The 14842-nt window shown below is 47.3% G+C and overlaps 2 protein-coding genes across 3 annotated transcripts in view; one reads left to right on the top strand and one right to left on the bottom strand.

Moving 5' to 3' along the window:
• The window catches only part of Ak5 (adenylate kinase 5), a gene marked incomplete at its 5' end in the record, with an annotated part of 209082 nt that extends 206729 nt beyond the window's left edge, over positions 1-2353 (top strand). Inside the window, 1 exon segment of the mRNA XM_005385219.2 lies at positions 1203-2353. Coding sequence (XP_005385276.1) covers positions 1203-1271 — 69 coding nt within the window. The 3' untranslated portion in view covers positions 1272-2353.
• A 3490-nt stretch (positions 2354-5843) lies between these two features.
• Zzz3 (zinc finger, ZZ-type containing 3) overlaps positions 5844-14842 on the bottom strand; it is a 59884-nt gene continuing 50885 nt past the window's right edge. For both annotated transcript variants that reach the window (XM_005385220.2, XM_013514455.1), the window contains 3 exons: positions 8836-8970; positions 7566-7666; positions 5844-7276 (listed from right to left, as the gene is read on the bottom strand). In XM_005385220.2, coding sequence (XP_005385277.1) covers positions 7132-7276; positions 7566-7666; positions 8836-8970 — 381 coding nt within the window. In that variant the 3' untranslated portion in view covers positions 5844-7131. The remainder of the gene's footprint in view (positions 7277-7565; positions 7667-8835; positions 8971-14842) is intronic.

Raw genomic sequence — 14842 nt, 5'->3', positions numbered from 1 at the left:
CTGATGAGATCCCGGTTGTTGGTTCCTTGTGATATTTCCTGTGTGATCGGGGTTTTGTTCATAGTGTTTGCTTACACCAATGTCTTTAAGAGTTCTACCTATTCTATGTTCCAGCAGATTCAGTGTTTCTGTTTGAATATTTAGACCTCTGACCGATTTTGATTTCAGTTTAGTGCATGGTGAAAGATATGGGTCTAGTTTTAATCTTCAGCATGACAACCGCTGACGTTTGCACTGTTCCCATTATTTCTGACTGTGCCAGAATGTCCTAGCTGGAACTACGGAGTATGTCCCCTTTTCGGATTGGCTTCCGTCCCTTAGTAATTGCACTCGTTTCCTCTGGGGCTCTTCATGGCTTGATGGCTTCTCTCCAGCACTGAGTACTATTCCAAATAATGTGAATACTTACGTGGACTAGTTTATTCAAATACTGAAAGACATCTCAGTGGCTTTCCCACCTTGTCAACTATGAATAAAGCTGCTCTGAACATCCATCCAGAAGTTTTAAAGTAGCCATCGGATTTCAGCTCCTTTCGGCCAATACCGACTGCTGGGTAGGATTTTAAGAATGTGCGGTGAATCCCTTCATGGCTGTTACCATTTTTATTTTTATTTTTTGCTTGCTTGTTTTTTTTTTTTGAGACAGGGTCTCAGTTATGTGGCCCAGGCTAGCCTCAAACTCACAAGATCTTCCTGCCTCAGTTTCCTGAATGCTGGGATTACAGGCGTGTGCCACCACACCCGGCTTGCAGCTGTACCATTTTCATTCCTGCCAGCAATGAAGAAGCATCTGGTTGCTCCACACCGTCCCCGGCGCTTGGTGTGCCAGGATTCTGGCTTGTGCCGCTTCTGATGAATGTGCAGTGAGCACTTGTGTAATTTAGGCACCTAGTTTTTAAACCATTACTCTTCCCTTTACTCCCTGTTCTTTGGAGGAGTGTTTTTAAATTTTGCTGAGCAAAAGCAGGTAGGCTTGCTTTATTATTTGAAAAGACCATACTTACAAACACATCTTAAAACTAACTTCCAGTGCATGGCTGTGACCCCAGCACTAGGGAGGCTGAAACAGGAGGATTGCCATGACTTCAAAGCCAGCCTGGGCTACATAGTGAGTTCAACACCAGGTTGAACTGCACAGGGAAACTGTCTCAAAAAACAAAACAGAACAAAATTAACTCTCCCCATTTTTCTCTTACATACAGATAAACGCTGAGGGAACTCCAGAAGAGGTTTTTCTTCAACTCTGCAAGGCTATTGACTCTGTTTTCTGAAGGCGAGAAAGCATGGATGCAGAGGAGCGGAGAGAGAGGAGCGCACTCACTGGTCCATCCCTTGACACCATCTGTGTCCTGCGTCCCCCAAATCCCACCGGCACTGTCTGCTCCCCCCGGGCTTGTGCGGGAGGTGTCTGGGGCCATGCATGGTGCAGTAGGGGTGTCAGCCCCATCCTCAGGCAGCGATGGCTGTCCTCGCCCCAGTACGCACGCTTTTTTGTTGTGACCCAGTAGCGTGGTGCCGTGACAGCTGCGCCCCAGTTCTTGCTTGGAGTCTGGTCATCCGGTTTAGTCTCATCAAAAGGGGGCCAGCACCCCCAGCCCATCACACCCCTCTTCTCCTCCCAGGATTCCCTGGGGACCCGTGCCCGCCCACTATGGCTGGAGCCCCGGGGTCCCACAGGGCCATCAGGTCAGCCTCGTGTGGAAGAAACTAAAATGGGAAACTGCACAGCTACGCCAACATGGCAAGACCTGGGCTGGTCACCCGTCACTTCCTGCACTTAGGGAACTGGCTCCTGGGAATGCTGTCTTGTGAATGGCTGGGAGAGCTGGAGCAATTGTGTGCCGTAGTCTCCTCTCTACCTGGTCCTGCGTTTCAGCAGTTATAAATTACGTCAGTGACCTAGAGTAATTCGAAGCATGGATGATTTGTTATTTCATTCACTGGACAAGGGCCACCTTATCGTTTTGGTTTTCAGTGTCCACCCACTCGCCCAGCGGGTGAGCAGAGGCAGTGACGAGCAGCTGCGGGGGGAGGGGCATGTCAGCAAGCAGGTGTTTTGCAGATACCAGTGTTGTATTCATCTCACCCGGGCCCCCCAGGGGCTTGCAAACCTTGTAGCACACCGGTGAGGTCTGGCTCTTTTGTACTCAGTTGTGAAATCAGAGCTTCTGTGTCCTGTGGAAATAACTGCACCGCTCTCTTGGCCACTACAGAAGACCGTGGTTTCGGTTTGCATGGTTTTTCCTTCCATCATTGTGCAAATACGGATCCATTTCCAGGACAGAATTGTATTTTTAAAGTCTTTTTTTTTTTTCTTGAAATGGGTATGTACAAATAAAATAAATGGAAGCCAGGAGAACTCTTTCTCTATTTATTTGTAACTCACAGCATTCTGGAAAGCATTTGAAGCTTTATTCAAAACAGAAATCAGAAGCAAACACAGTACTAGTTGAGAGTTATGATCCATTAATATGGTTTTAATTTTGGCCACAACCAGACTTGAACTGTTACAGAGAATTCTTAATGTGTTCAGGATACATGGTCATTTTTCTACTTTACTTTTTCTTTCGCATTCGTTCTTAAAACAGAAATGCCAGTGTTCCCTAGAGGAGAAATTACATTTCTTTGGTTACAGTGATGCCTCTGTGAGCGCGGAGGACGCACACAGGCCATTCGCGGACCTCACACGGCCGCCAAAAGCTCGCACTCGCTCAGCGGCTGAGCGAAGGAGAAACGCGAGCGGTGCCGGAGCAAACTGTCAGCCGTGCCGGGAACACGGCGCGGCTCCTCAGGGCCTGACAGTCCCCAGTCACCGCCGGGTCCGGCCCGATGGGAGGCGAGGGCGATGGAGTGGCCGGGCCGAGCCGTGCGGCAGAGCCTCCGTGACCGGCAAAGGGCACAGCGTCTTGCCCAGGACACCAACACACACGTTACCGACTGGAGCGGCCTGAAATGATACTGACCTTAAAGTGACAGGAGCGTGCATAAGAAAGGACCTCTGCCTGGCAAAAGGCCGCGTGTGTATGTGCAAGAGCCCACAACAAACCAAATGGCGTCACACAGCACCAGTCCCCTGCGCCCTGTCGTCCGGCCCAGGCTGCACCGCTGTAGCCACTTTGCCTCAGAACCAGGTCTTGCCGTGGGTCCCTCTCTCCTCTAACCGAACCAAGTGACCCTGTGGTCAGGGCTTTCTCTGATTATTCCTCTAAAATGATGGCGTCTGCCCATTACTTTTCTTCAAGTACTCTTTTTCCTCAGAGCGTTTCTCTCTGCCTCAAATTAAGCAATGGGTTAAAAAGTGACTTGCTCCCTGCCTGCCTGCTCCACTGGTCTGTGGGCTCCCGCGGGCGCCGCTCTGCTGCGCCCGGCACGGACACAGCTGCTACCGAGCGCTCACAGGCCCCTCTGTACCCTGCTTCTCCTTCCCGCGGGCGCCCCCACGGGTCCCGAACGTGGCAGGACTTGTGGCGACGGGACAAGCTAGCAGTGCGGGGAGAGCCCCTGCCGCTTCCCAGAGCTCAGTGGAAGGTGGCCGTCACCCCTAAGGAATGCTTCACTCCTGCAACCGTGACCCGGGCTCGCACCTCCACTCCAGAGTCCTTGCCACTACGTCACTAAAATCGAGACACACGGCCTGGCTCAGGTCCCACACCGGACTAAAACCTTCAGCTGCCCCGGGGTGACCCGTCCTCCGCGAGAGGGGAGGACACAACTTCCTGGAAAGGGGTCTCCCGGCCAGCCCTCCATGCTTCACACAGGCGCAGGCGCTGTCCCCCAGCCCCAGAGGAAATCAGAACTCTACACGCTGGTCATGGAGCATCCCTGGAAAGCCAGGCCCAGCCATGGACGTCCTGGTCCTGGTCTTGGTCTTGACACAGCTAAATGTGACAGAGTCTCGGTTACAAACACTGAGCGGGGAGGGGGGAGTTCGGGCTTTTACTGGGATCCTGTGAAGAGCAGTACATTTTTCAAGGTAAATAAAAACGTTACAGCCCCAAAAGGACAACACCTTCATAATCTTGTGGGGAAACCCACTTGGAACCTGGAGACCCCGTTTCATCCAGGCGATCCAGGAGAACGGATTTTAAACTCAGTTACCCACAGTAAGCAGTAGTTTATGGACGCCACACTTACATTTACAACTGCAACCGAGATTTCACACAACAGGCATCTTACTACAGGTACTATTTTCTCTACCTCGTGTTTAAAAAATGTTCCATGCACCTCAGAGAATGTGTTCTGCGGTTTAACTGGAACCAGGGCAGGAGGAGAGGAGGACGGGCGAGGCGAACAGGCAGGCTCGGGGAGAAGGGCAGAAGCCAGCGTCCGCGGATCCACCAGCGCCTCCGTCTCTCCATCCCGCGCGGCCACCAGGACAGGCGCACGCTTGCGCTGCACCGCGGGGGCTTCCGGCGGCTGGCTGCGACCAGGTGCAGGTCGTGCTTCACCTCGGCACTAGGGTGCGGCCCCGGGAAGCTCTTCAGCCGCTCTCTGGCTGCCTCTCCTCGCAGGAGAGCAAGGTAGAAAGTGGAACCGCCTCAGCGAGCTGCGGAGTTTGGGTTCGTTACTGTCTGCTCGCCTGGCACACAGCAAGCACGCTCGTCAGTGTCGGCATGAAGAGTGCACCTCAGCGAAGGAGACCTCCCGCCTGGACCCCCGGCGGTCCCAGGGGCCGTCAGGGGTCTCTTCGGTTACTAGCAAGTGCACTGAGCACGGCGCACAGACACACGATCTGACCTGCGGAAAGCACTTAATAAGCAGCGCCTTCACAAGCCCGTCTCTCGCGCCCTGCGGTCTCTTCAAGCCCACTCCTGGCTGTCCACAGACGGAGGCCTGCTGGCAAGTGACAGCCCGCGCCACGCCTGCCACTGAAAACAACCCAATGTCACTGCTGCCGCCGCGACCCTGTACGGCCTTCTCGTGCCATGGAGACTATTTGCCTGGGGCTGGAAAGTTCTAAACAAACACATCTTCTGTTCCAGCAAAAAATAACCCTCTTTGCCACCTACAAGTCTTAACATATTTGCTCTTGAAAAATGCGCTCAAGTGGGTTTATTGTGTCTCTTCTGTTTATAACACTTGTATCGCTCACAGGCCTCTTCCGAAGCATACTTCATACTTCTATGGGATTCCCCAACAGCTCTGAATGGTTCTCCAAAATCTAACTGGTACTATTTCTATACAAACCCAGAAGTAACGGAAGTTACCAGCAAATGCTACTATCCTGCCTAGTGACAGGCAGAAGGCAGGTCTTGCGACATATGCACCTAATATTTAGTATCAAAATAGCTAGAATGCTACAATTCCTCTCTCCTCCCACTAAAATTCCAGGGAGAGAGGTCCTCTTACTCTTCCTTCCGATTATGATATACTGCATCAACATCTTTAGTGCTCTTTAATCAATATATTACTTTAAAATTCTCATATTTCTATATTTAAAATGCGATTAGTTTCTTAATTTAAAAAAGGCAAGGCAGACGTTAGTGCCTTGTTATGTGTTGAAGAGAACTAGTTAAGTAATGTTCCCTAGATTTAAAAACAGGAAAAAACAAGCAACTCTAAAAACTGGGTCAGGTATAATACAGTACCTAATCCATCTTAGAATATTAATACCCTCTTATCCTGGTCAATAATAACTTCCAGGAGACCACTTGTTTAAATACATGGGGACTTATTTTCATCAAAAACTAGAATAGAAGTCTCCAACTTAGGCTTTCACATGTGGGCCTTCTTCCCTAACCAGGGTCTCGGCTTCCCCCCGGAAGCCGGTCTGACTTTGCTCCAGCACAGGCCCTGGAGGACACTGCCTGCCATCGCTCACAGATCTTCTCAGACTCACTCTCTTCTCCATGATGTACTCTTAACTCTATAACCGACAGAAAGAAAACTCTCACATACATAAAGCAAACCCTTAAAAGAATCAATGTCTGGTATTAATACTTCTAAAAAAAATCCAAATCTAATCGAAGGAAGTCACAACAAGCATCTGTAATATAAACAGACAGTATCCACATAGTTTATTTCTCACAGTTCTCCTGACAAAGGAACATTACTCAAGAACATACTGTATACACAGATAAGAAGAAACATACAAAATGTTGTAAATGATGCACAACAAAATCCAGCAGTATAAAAGAATGCATGTGAACTCTTGCTCACTGCACAGACTAAATTTAATCACTTGTTTAAATAGTAATAAAAATACAATCTTTTATGGATCTTGTTCAGACTACAAAAGAGGGAAATTATTACCATATATATGATTTTTATATTAGGCAGTTTTCTTTGATGAGTTGTATGGACAACTCCAAATACAGAGGCAGAAGTCTGTGTACTTTAAAGGAATTAATAATGTTGTGAATTAGAGACTTTACACAGTTACTACCACTGGCACTTTTCACCATAGTTTGTACACATCACATGATCAACTTATATAACATTACATTTAAAAAATATATCTGAGTGACATTTTATAACATTCACACACCATGAGCTGGTTAAGAAGCAATGCCACAGCTGCCTCCTGTAGTGCTTTGCTGTTGATAACAAGGACAGTTCATTGTGGTTAAAAGAAATTAGGTGTCAATACGGTTAAGCAGCTCCGATTTACTAAAGGCCATCAACGACCACCACTGGACAGTGAGTTCTTTTAGAGTATAGATCCTAGAAGCAAACACCATCATTGGTTAAAATTTTGTCTAAAGAAGTCATTTCTGTGCTGAAAACTATTTTCACAAAACTGAACACTACTAAAGTGTTTGAATATAAATACTTTGTCTTCTTGTTATCATAGTTATAACCAAGTTCTCTGAAACCTTTGGGATTTACTCTCGCGTGAATGTGTGCTCTCGCTTCCGTCTCGCCCACTCAGATCAGCGCCCCCAGGCTGCAGGCGGCAGGGAGCTTCCCCCGGGAACCCTGGTTCCCTCTGCTCACTGGGATGCTCCGCTGCTGAACAGGGATCGAGAGCCACACGGGGCGGAGTCGGGCTGGACGAGAACACTCGGGAAGCGCTCATGCTGTGAGTGTCATTCAGGGAAAGCAGAGGACCTTTCCAAACTGTGCACATCATCAACAATGATACCATTGCTATGTGTCGAAGAGGACTAGTGCGGGACACGCTCTGCCATGTCATCTGTTCGCTGGGAAGTAGTTTGGGTCAAGGTAATTATAACTGGTGCCCTGGGACACGCAGTAGTCTCTGTCTAAGAAAGTCTCTGACCTATAAATAGGCTCTAGTTGGTGATCTTCCTTGTGAATATCTGTTTCCTGTAGGCTGCAGAGAAAGAAACAAAGCACACAAACTCATCATTACGTGGCACTGACTGCATCCAGTCTGCACATTACAGAACTCCCTCGCGGCTGGCCCTGTTTAAACATATTAATCCATCCCAATCTTTCATAGAAAGCTGCCCAAGGTACAGCACAAAAGAAAATACTCACTCCGAACAAAACTAAATTCCCTAAGTATGCCTGCTTTCAAAAGAAGTTTGGGGATCAAATTCACTGGCTAAGAAGCTCTGTCCTCATTAAATTTTAAGACCACAAATGCAGAGAACACTTACCAGTCTGAACAAGAATCACAGAAATCCAGAGACATCTCGGGAGGACAATCCTGGCAGTGCCACCGAACACCCTGGATAGGCTCCACGCCACAGTTATCACACTGCAACAGATTCCGGGGACAAGGGTTAAGCTGTGCAGCTTCACATGCTCTTTCACTATCTGCTGGTAAAACACAGTGTGCAGACAGTGTCGCCTCAGAACAACAGCCGCACACCACAACAGCACTGTAAACTGGATACAAACCCCAGCCAGGAGGTAAAGACCCAGCCCTCAAACTCAAGGTTCGGCGGGGTTGGGAATGCTGCAAGGAGAACTCAGCAATCGTCAGTGATGGACAGCTACTTGGCCTGAAACCCACCGTCACGGGTTGTACCTGATGCCCCCAAAGCCTCGTGTGCGCACGAGTGGGCTCCGGGGAGGTGCCTGCGCCATGGGCGGGACCAGTGGATCTGCCCACTGCCGAGTTCACAGCGAAGTGTGACGCTGGAGGTGGGTCACGGAGGGAGGATCCCCCTCCGCCCTTCCTCGATCCCTCTCTGCTCACCGCCACGCCATGAGCTGCCCCTCCTCTGCCATGCCACCCCCCGACCGCGGCCTGAAACCTCTGTACACAGTGAGCCAAAACACATCATGGGTGTCAGGTACTTTTTCTGAAATACCAATTTTATAGACTATCTGCTTAAAATCTTTCAGTGGCCCCCTAACCTTCAGGATGGTTTAAACTCTTGGGCAACACTTCTCCAAGCCTCTGTTACTCTCCAGCACATGCTCTTAGTTGCACTCCACTTTGCTTAGTGTCTCTAAATTCCTTGTAAGTGTGAAAACGCACGGCAGGGACTGAGTCCATCTTGCTTATTCCCGAGTCCCCAGCACCCCTTAAAGCGCCTGGGGCACAGTGGGAATTTCGAGACTCTGCAGAATGGGTGGACGACTCTCTTTTAGCCCGTCGGGAAAACAGCTGAGACAACTCAATCTAAATGGGAGGGCTGATGGGAGCATGTGTTCTAATCCACCAAGAGACACAACTAGACAAAGCTTCTCATCCCGTATCTTACCCAATTACAGACACCTGTACGTCGTCTTCTATACTGAGTCATAAACTCCCCCACCTCCAGAAGTGTGGTCCAGAACTTTGTACAAATGAAGCGGACAAGATACTTTTCCTTGTACCCTCACAGGCTTTAGAGTTTAAAGTATCTCATATCACCTTCGAAAATTAAATTCTAAGACTATGTAGAACGAAAAAGAAAAAGATTAAGTAGAATGTACCTTGAAGCCCACATGCTGTACAAATCCACTTTCAGCTTGCATTTGCTGAAGTTTCTGCTTCTTTAACTTTTTAAATTGTAATAGTTCTTTATATTCGGGTAAATTCCTATACATGATTGGAATAATTTCTTCGTCCTATTGAAAAGAACATAACAGCACAAAAATGTTAGCTCAGCAGTTAAATTAGCTAAGTGCAAGAAATACTGGTATAGATTACTTTGTTTCCCTTAAAAAGTATCTCATCCTGCAGACTCAGGGAAAGTGAGTGCCACTCAGCATATTTTACACTAATACCTGTGGAGGACTTTTCAGTGCAACAGCGATGCTGACCTGTGCTGGACGTGTGCGCACACCCAGCCCCTCTGCAGCCTGTAGTCCCTTCTCGGACTCCTCTCAGCCCACCCCCTCGGCCTGCGGCACCTCCCCCTCCGAGAGACAGATGCTTACACTTGCTCTGAACACAGGACGTTTCCTAAGAACAAGCAGACCTGCCCTTGCTTCTGCTTGGAACTCCCAACGATCAAAGCAGTCCACTTTGCTCTTACTGAGGAAGGGGACAAACTGACTGCCTCACAAGGACTATTTAGAATAGAGTATAAACTATGCAAATACATTAAGTCACAGATACCATAAACAACTGAGCGGTAAGGTATAGACACTACAGTACCAAACCTCCAGATATATACAACATGTGATTGAAATATAGTGATGGCCAAAAAAATTTATTGAAATTACTGCAGTAAAAGACACATTGCCGCTAATCCCGCTCAAAATATCCCTCCTTCACCTATAGCACACTTGTCCCATCATGCAGCCACTTTCTGAAGCAGTTCTGGAAGTCCTCTTTTGAGTATCTTTCGTTGAGCTGGTGTGGCTACTTCAATACCCTGAAAGTGATTCTGAACATTCACCATTCTCGGTCATTCCGACTCTGGGGGAGAATGAGAATGTGCAGGTTGCAAGACCCAGTGAGCAGGGTGGATGAGGGCACACTGCGGTGTTTATGCAGCTGCCGCTCCACCGGATGGCACTCTCAGTGGGAGCACGCACACCATACTTTTTATTACACCTTGGAAAGATGTTCAGCAAAGAGAATTTGCCGAAGTACTTCAGAAAGTGGCAAGAACGATGGGACAAGTGTGTTCAAAGACAGAGGGTGTATTCTGATGGGGATTAACGGCAATGTGCTTTCTCCCTGTAACACATTTTAAAAACTGAAATGCACACCATGCATTTGGGAACGCCCCTAGTGTGTTCAGAAACCCCAAACTGGCCAGCAATTTTATAATCAACAGCGTAAACATACAAAAGCTGTCTACTCAAAATTGCTGAGCACGCTGCTCATCACCTGGGGCACCCCAAGACCCTCATGTGCGCGTGGCTCCCTGCGGCCAGCCGCCCCTCACAGCCTCTGCAGGCCTCCGTCCCCTCTCAGTCTCCCACCCCAGAAGCCACACGCTGGACTTGCCTTCCGCTAGAAACGGCTGCCTCCAAAATGTCACATTTAGATTTCTCACCTGAAATGTCACTTTCTGCTTCTCTCAAACTCACCCCAAATAATTTTCATTTTTAAACCTCACTGAAATTCCTAATCGTTCTCGTAGTCTCCTCCTGGCCCAATTTACCCACCCCGCACCCCCAGAATCCATCTCCTTCCTTTGCTACCTAGTGCCAAACCCCACAGCCGGGCACACCCAGGGCCCTGACCCCCGTTCTGGCTCAGGAGCACACACCCAGGGCCCGGACCCCCGTTCTGGCGAGTCCCAGCAGCAACTGGACACCTCCTGCCTCTCTTCCTCCTCTAAGCAAACTGTCAGTACCCGCTGCTTTCTCAGTCTCTCCCCAGTCTTCTCGTCGCCCTCCTCCGTCCTCTGTCCTCGCCATCTAAGTCTCCCATGGCTGCCTGACTATGCACAGTGCCAATCCAAAGTCCTCGGGTGAGAGAAGGCATTCTCAGACAAGAAACTTTGGTACCTATCTCCTACCTTCACCCACTGTCCGCCAACTGACAGTGTGAAGTCATAGTTATCACAGCCCTAGGTCAGCACGGGGAAGGACAACCTAAGTAACGGTGCGTGCGCATAAACATAATGCGGCTCAAATAATACGGAGAGATCTTATAATGAAATTTATTTAATTCAGATATTTAAAGCAAATGTAAAGAGGACATTGTTACTTTTTAACTTACATTTTAAGTCTAAGGATTATCAATAAATTTGTTCAGCAAGTCTAAGATTAAGGAAAGATGTATCAACTCACAGCCAGTAGGATGGCCACTATACAAAATTTAAAAAGAAATGGAAAATAACAAATGTTTTAAGAATGTAAAATGGTGTTACAGTGGTTTCTCAAACAATCAGAAGAGAATTACCACATGACCCAGCAATCCCATTTCAGGATGCACACCCCATACACCTGAAAGCTGGAATCAAAAAGTACCCACTTACTCATGTTCACAGCACCATTATTCACGGTAGCCAAAAGGCAGATACAACCCAAGTACCCATCAGCAAATGAATGAAAGTGTGATATACACACAATGGATTTAGCCTTCAAAAGTAAAGCAAACCAGGCGTGGTGGAGCACACCTGTAATCCCAGCACTGGGGAGGCTGAGGAAGGAGGATCGTTGCAAGTTTGAGGCCAGCCTGTGCTACAAAGTGAGCTCAAGGCCAGCCTGAACTGCACAGTGAGACCCTGTCTCAAAAAGAGAGAAAGAAAAAGTAAACATCAGGGAGGGTGTGGACGGGTGGAGCTCAATGGTAGAGCATTTGCTTCTTGCACAGCCTTCCAGTTCAATCCTCAGGAGTGCAGCGATACACACTGCAAAACAGATGGACGCCCCGAGGACATCATCCTCGTGGAATGAGTCACTCAGGAAAAGGCAAAGATTAACTGTGTCCCCGGTATCCTCAAGGAGTTGGTTCCAGGGCCCTGACGCACCAAACGCCAAGGTCGCTCAAGTCCCTGACATACAACATTTGGTCCAACATTTGCATTTAACCTAGGCAAACCCTCCTGTACTCTACATCTTGTCCATCTTAGTCACAGTACCTTCCATCATGCAAAGGCTACATGAACAGCCGGTACACGGCATGGTGTAGGGAGCAACAACAAGAAAAATAAATCCACCCTGCAAATGTTCAACACAGACAATCTCTCCCCAACAGCTTCAGCTTGGGGTTGGTGAGCAGTGGACACGCAGCCTGCACACATGGAAAGCTGTCTGTGCACCTCCGGTCTGGTGAGGAGCCCAAAAAAACCAAATTCACAGACATACAGTGGACCAGCGGCAGCCAGGAGCTGTGAGGAGGGGAGGAGGAGCTACCATTTAGTGGTACTGTGTTCATTACTTTTCTTGTTGTTGAGACAAAATACCCAACACCCAAAGTTAAAGGAGCAAAGGTTTACTTTGGCTCATAATTTACAGAAGTATAGCCAGCTGGCTACAAGGCAGAGTGGCACGGCAGAGAAGTATCATAGAGGAGAAAGAATTCATGGTGGGCAGAAGGCAGCAAAGCAGCCTCAAGCCTGACCACAGCCCTGTGTCTCTTACAGTCTATCCAGACTACACACCCTTAGGCGGGCAGCATTCACACGCAGGAGGGCCTTCCCGTCCTCCACACCCAGAGCTATGCCTGGCCAATCAGTGGACTGATTTAGTAACCACACACTCTTGGTCCCAGCACCACACACTCCAGACGCACGCACCTCTGAAAACGACCGACCTGCGCGTGAGTGCTTGAGGCTGTGGGCACAGCCCTACAGCTTAGTGGATGAAGAGAGCTGAGGAGACCACTTGACAATAATGCAAACACACTTAACACTACTGAACTTACACTTCAAAATGGCCAAGACGGTGAACTTTATGTTGTATGTATTTTACCACAGTTTAAAAAATTTAAACCTCATTTACTCATAAATAGATTTCCCAACTTTAAAAATATAAATTTACTTAAGGAGAATTTCTAATAGGGCTAAAGCAGCACACAGATTTCAAAACTGAGGAGTAACTTATTTACATGTACTCTCTCTAGCTGCTGTCTATTTCTTTATCTTTGTTTTTCGACAGGGTGGCACTGTGTAGGTCAAGCTGGCCTTGAAGTCTGTCCACAGCCCAGCCTGGCTCGGCCCATGGCCACCCTTCTGCTTCTGCCTCCCAGGTGCTGGGGTGACCGGCACGTGCCACCGCTCCCGGCTCTAGCTGCTGCTCAAATCAATTCTGCCACTGGAAGCCTCATAAACATATTTTCTAATGGTCCTGGGATTGAACCCAGGGCCTCATGTAGTTTGGACAAGTGCTCTTTCCCTGAGCTATAAATACACATCTTCAATGGCTGTTTTAAGTACCCAGAATGATTTAAGCGGTGTTCATTTAAAAATAAATAATAACAAAAAGTTCATTCAATCTGTGATGTAGTAAGTACTGTGGAAAGCGGCTGCACTTTTGTGCCCCTCCACTGCCGTCCGCCCTCGGCTGCTTTTCACCACTGCAGAGGCTCCTGTCCTGCCCCAGTCCAGTCCCATCCTCTGCTAAAGTCCCGGCCACCCACCGCGCCCAGCACCTGAACTGAGCTGCATTCACAAAAGGACCTCACTAAGTTGTCAATTGCCCTGGTTTGGCTCAAATTTACAATTTTCCTGCCTCAGCTTCTTGGTACTTCTAAATAACTATGACAGCACCTATTTGTCTTCTGAAGCTCTTTAAAAATGTTTTAAATTTAGTGATGTGATCACACAGCATCTTTTCCCATGAGACTAAGATTTATAAACACAAAGATCATAATATTATGGTCACAACTACGTATCAGACCCGTACAGCCCTGATACATGGCAAGTTTCAAGTAAATAACTCTAATAATCAGAAAGCAAAAAACAAACTGCCATATCTAAAGACATGGCGGATATTAGCTGTCTTTTCAAAGAAAAATTTAAAAGGAAAAAGCATTTTAAGACTAGTCAGTGAGGCCAGGGATGTAGCTTAGTGGCACAGCGCCTGCCTGATAAGCATGAGGTCCTGGGTTCAAATCCCAGTCCCCCAAAAAAGAACAGTTAGTATATGATTAATCTACAAATAGAACCAAAGAGTTTACTTTTATTTGCTGTCTTTTTATTAAAATATCCAGTTCCAATGAGGATTAAGAAAGATACAAGGTAATCTTTATGTCCTTTAAGCAAGCAATCAAGTTGAGAAACTATCAGAAATAGCAAAATAATAGATAGTATTAATAGCATTAAAAAAGAATTCTGATGAATAGAAAATGAAATGAAATGTATTTGGCTAAATTAGAAACTGGCGACAAAACTGAGAGTAATTATATCTGAGGATTTAAAAGCTATTTTGACTCTACTTTTATATGGGCGTATGCTGAAGTGAAACAAAATCTTGGGGAAAATTGTTTTCAGTAATCATACCGCTGATGGCGGGTGGTACTAGTGTTACCAAGAGGCTGACAGAGTGAGTTCTATGCCGCTGCCACTGAGAACTGTGACTTTCGGTGTGGGACAGACAAGCTGCACATTTATGACCAACAAGTAAAAGCCCTGTATTTCTTAAAGTGAATTTGCAATGACTTTGTAATTATGTTTCTCATCCTTAGAAAGATACAAAGAAAAATACAAAACACTTCCCTGCTCTGTCCACTAAATAGGCCTAGAAACGATAATCAACCCAGCAGCAAATAAGATTTCTCGAAGCAGGATATGGTCACAGATACCATTTCTCTGCAAAAGGAACCAGGACTGACTGCAGGTCAGAGGTAGGGAACATCCATGCCGATCTTGAGCAGTTCTTGTCTTAGCTGATCCTAAGGAAGCTATCAAACCCTTCTAGGTCTTATCTAAGAACTCAGAAGCCAACAAGGACAGACTACCACAGACGAAAGAGGCAAAGGAAAATAACACCCATGGACCGAAACACATTAAATACACTTAAATCCAATAATTTAGAATACAAAATTTTAAAAATGTTATTGGTCAGCTTTGGAGGACACAAGAAAATAAGCACT

This window comes from Chinchilla lanigera, unplaced genomic scaffold (genome assembly GCF_000276665.1).
Source record: "Chinchilla lanigera isolate Chin_1 unplaced genomic scaffold, ChiLan1.0 scaffold00022, whole genome shotgun sequence".
Lineage (NCBI taxonomy): Eukaryota > Metazoa > Chordata > Mammalia > Rodentia > Chinchillidae > Chinchilla > Chinchilla lanigera.
Note: the sequence above shows the minus strand (reverse complement) of the source record. Positions and strands in the feature narration are given on the sequence as shown.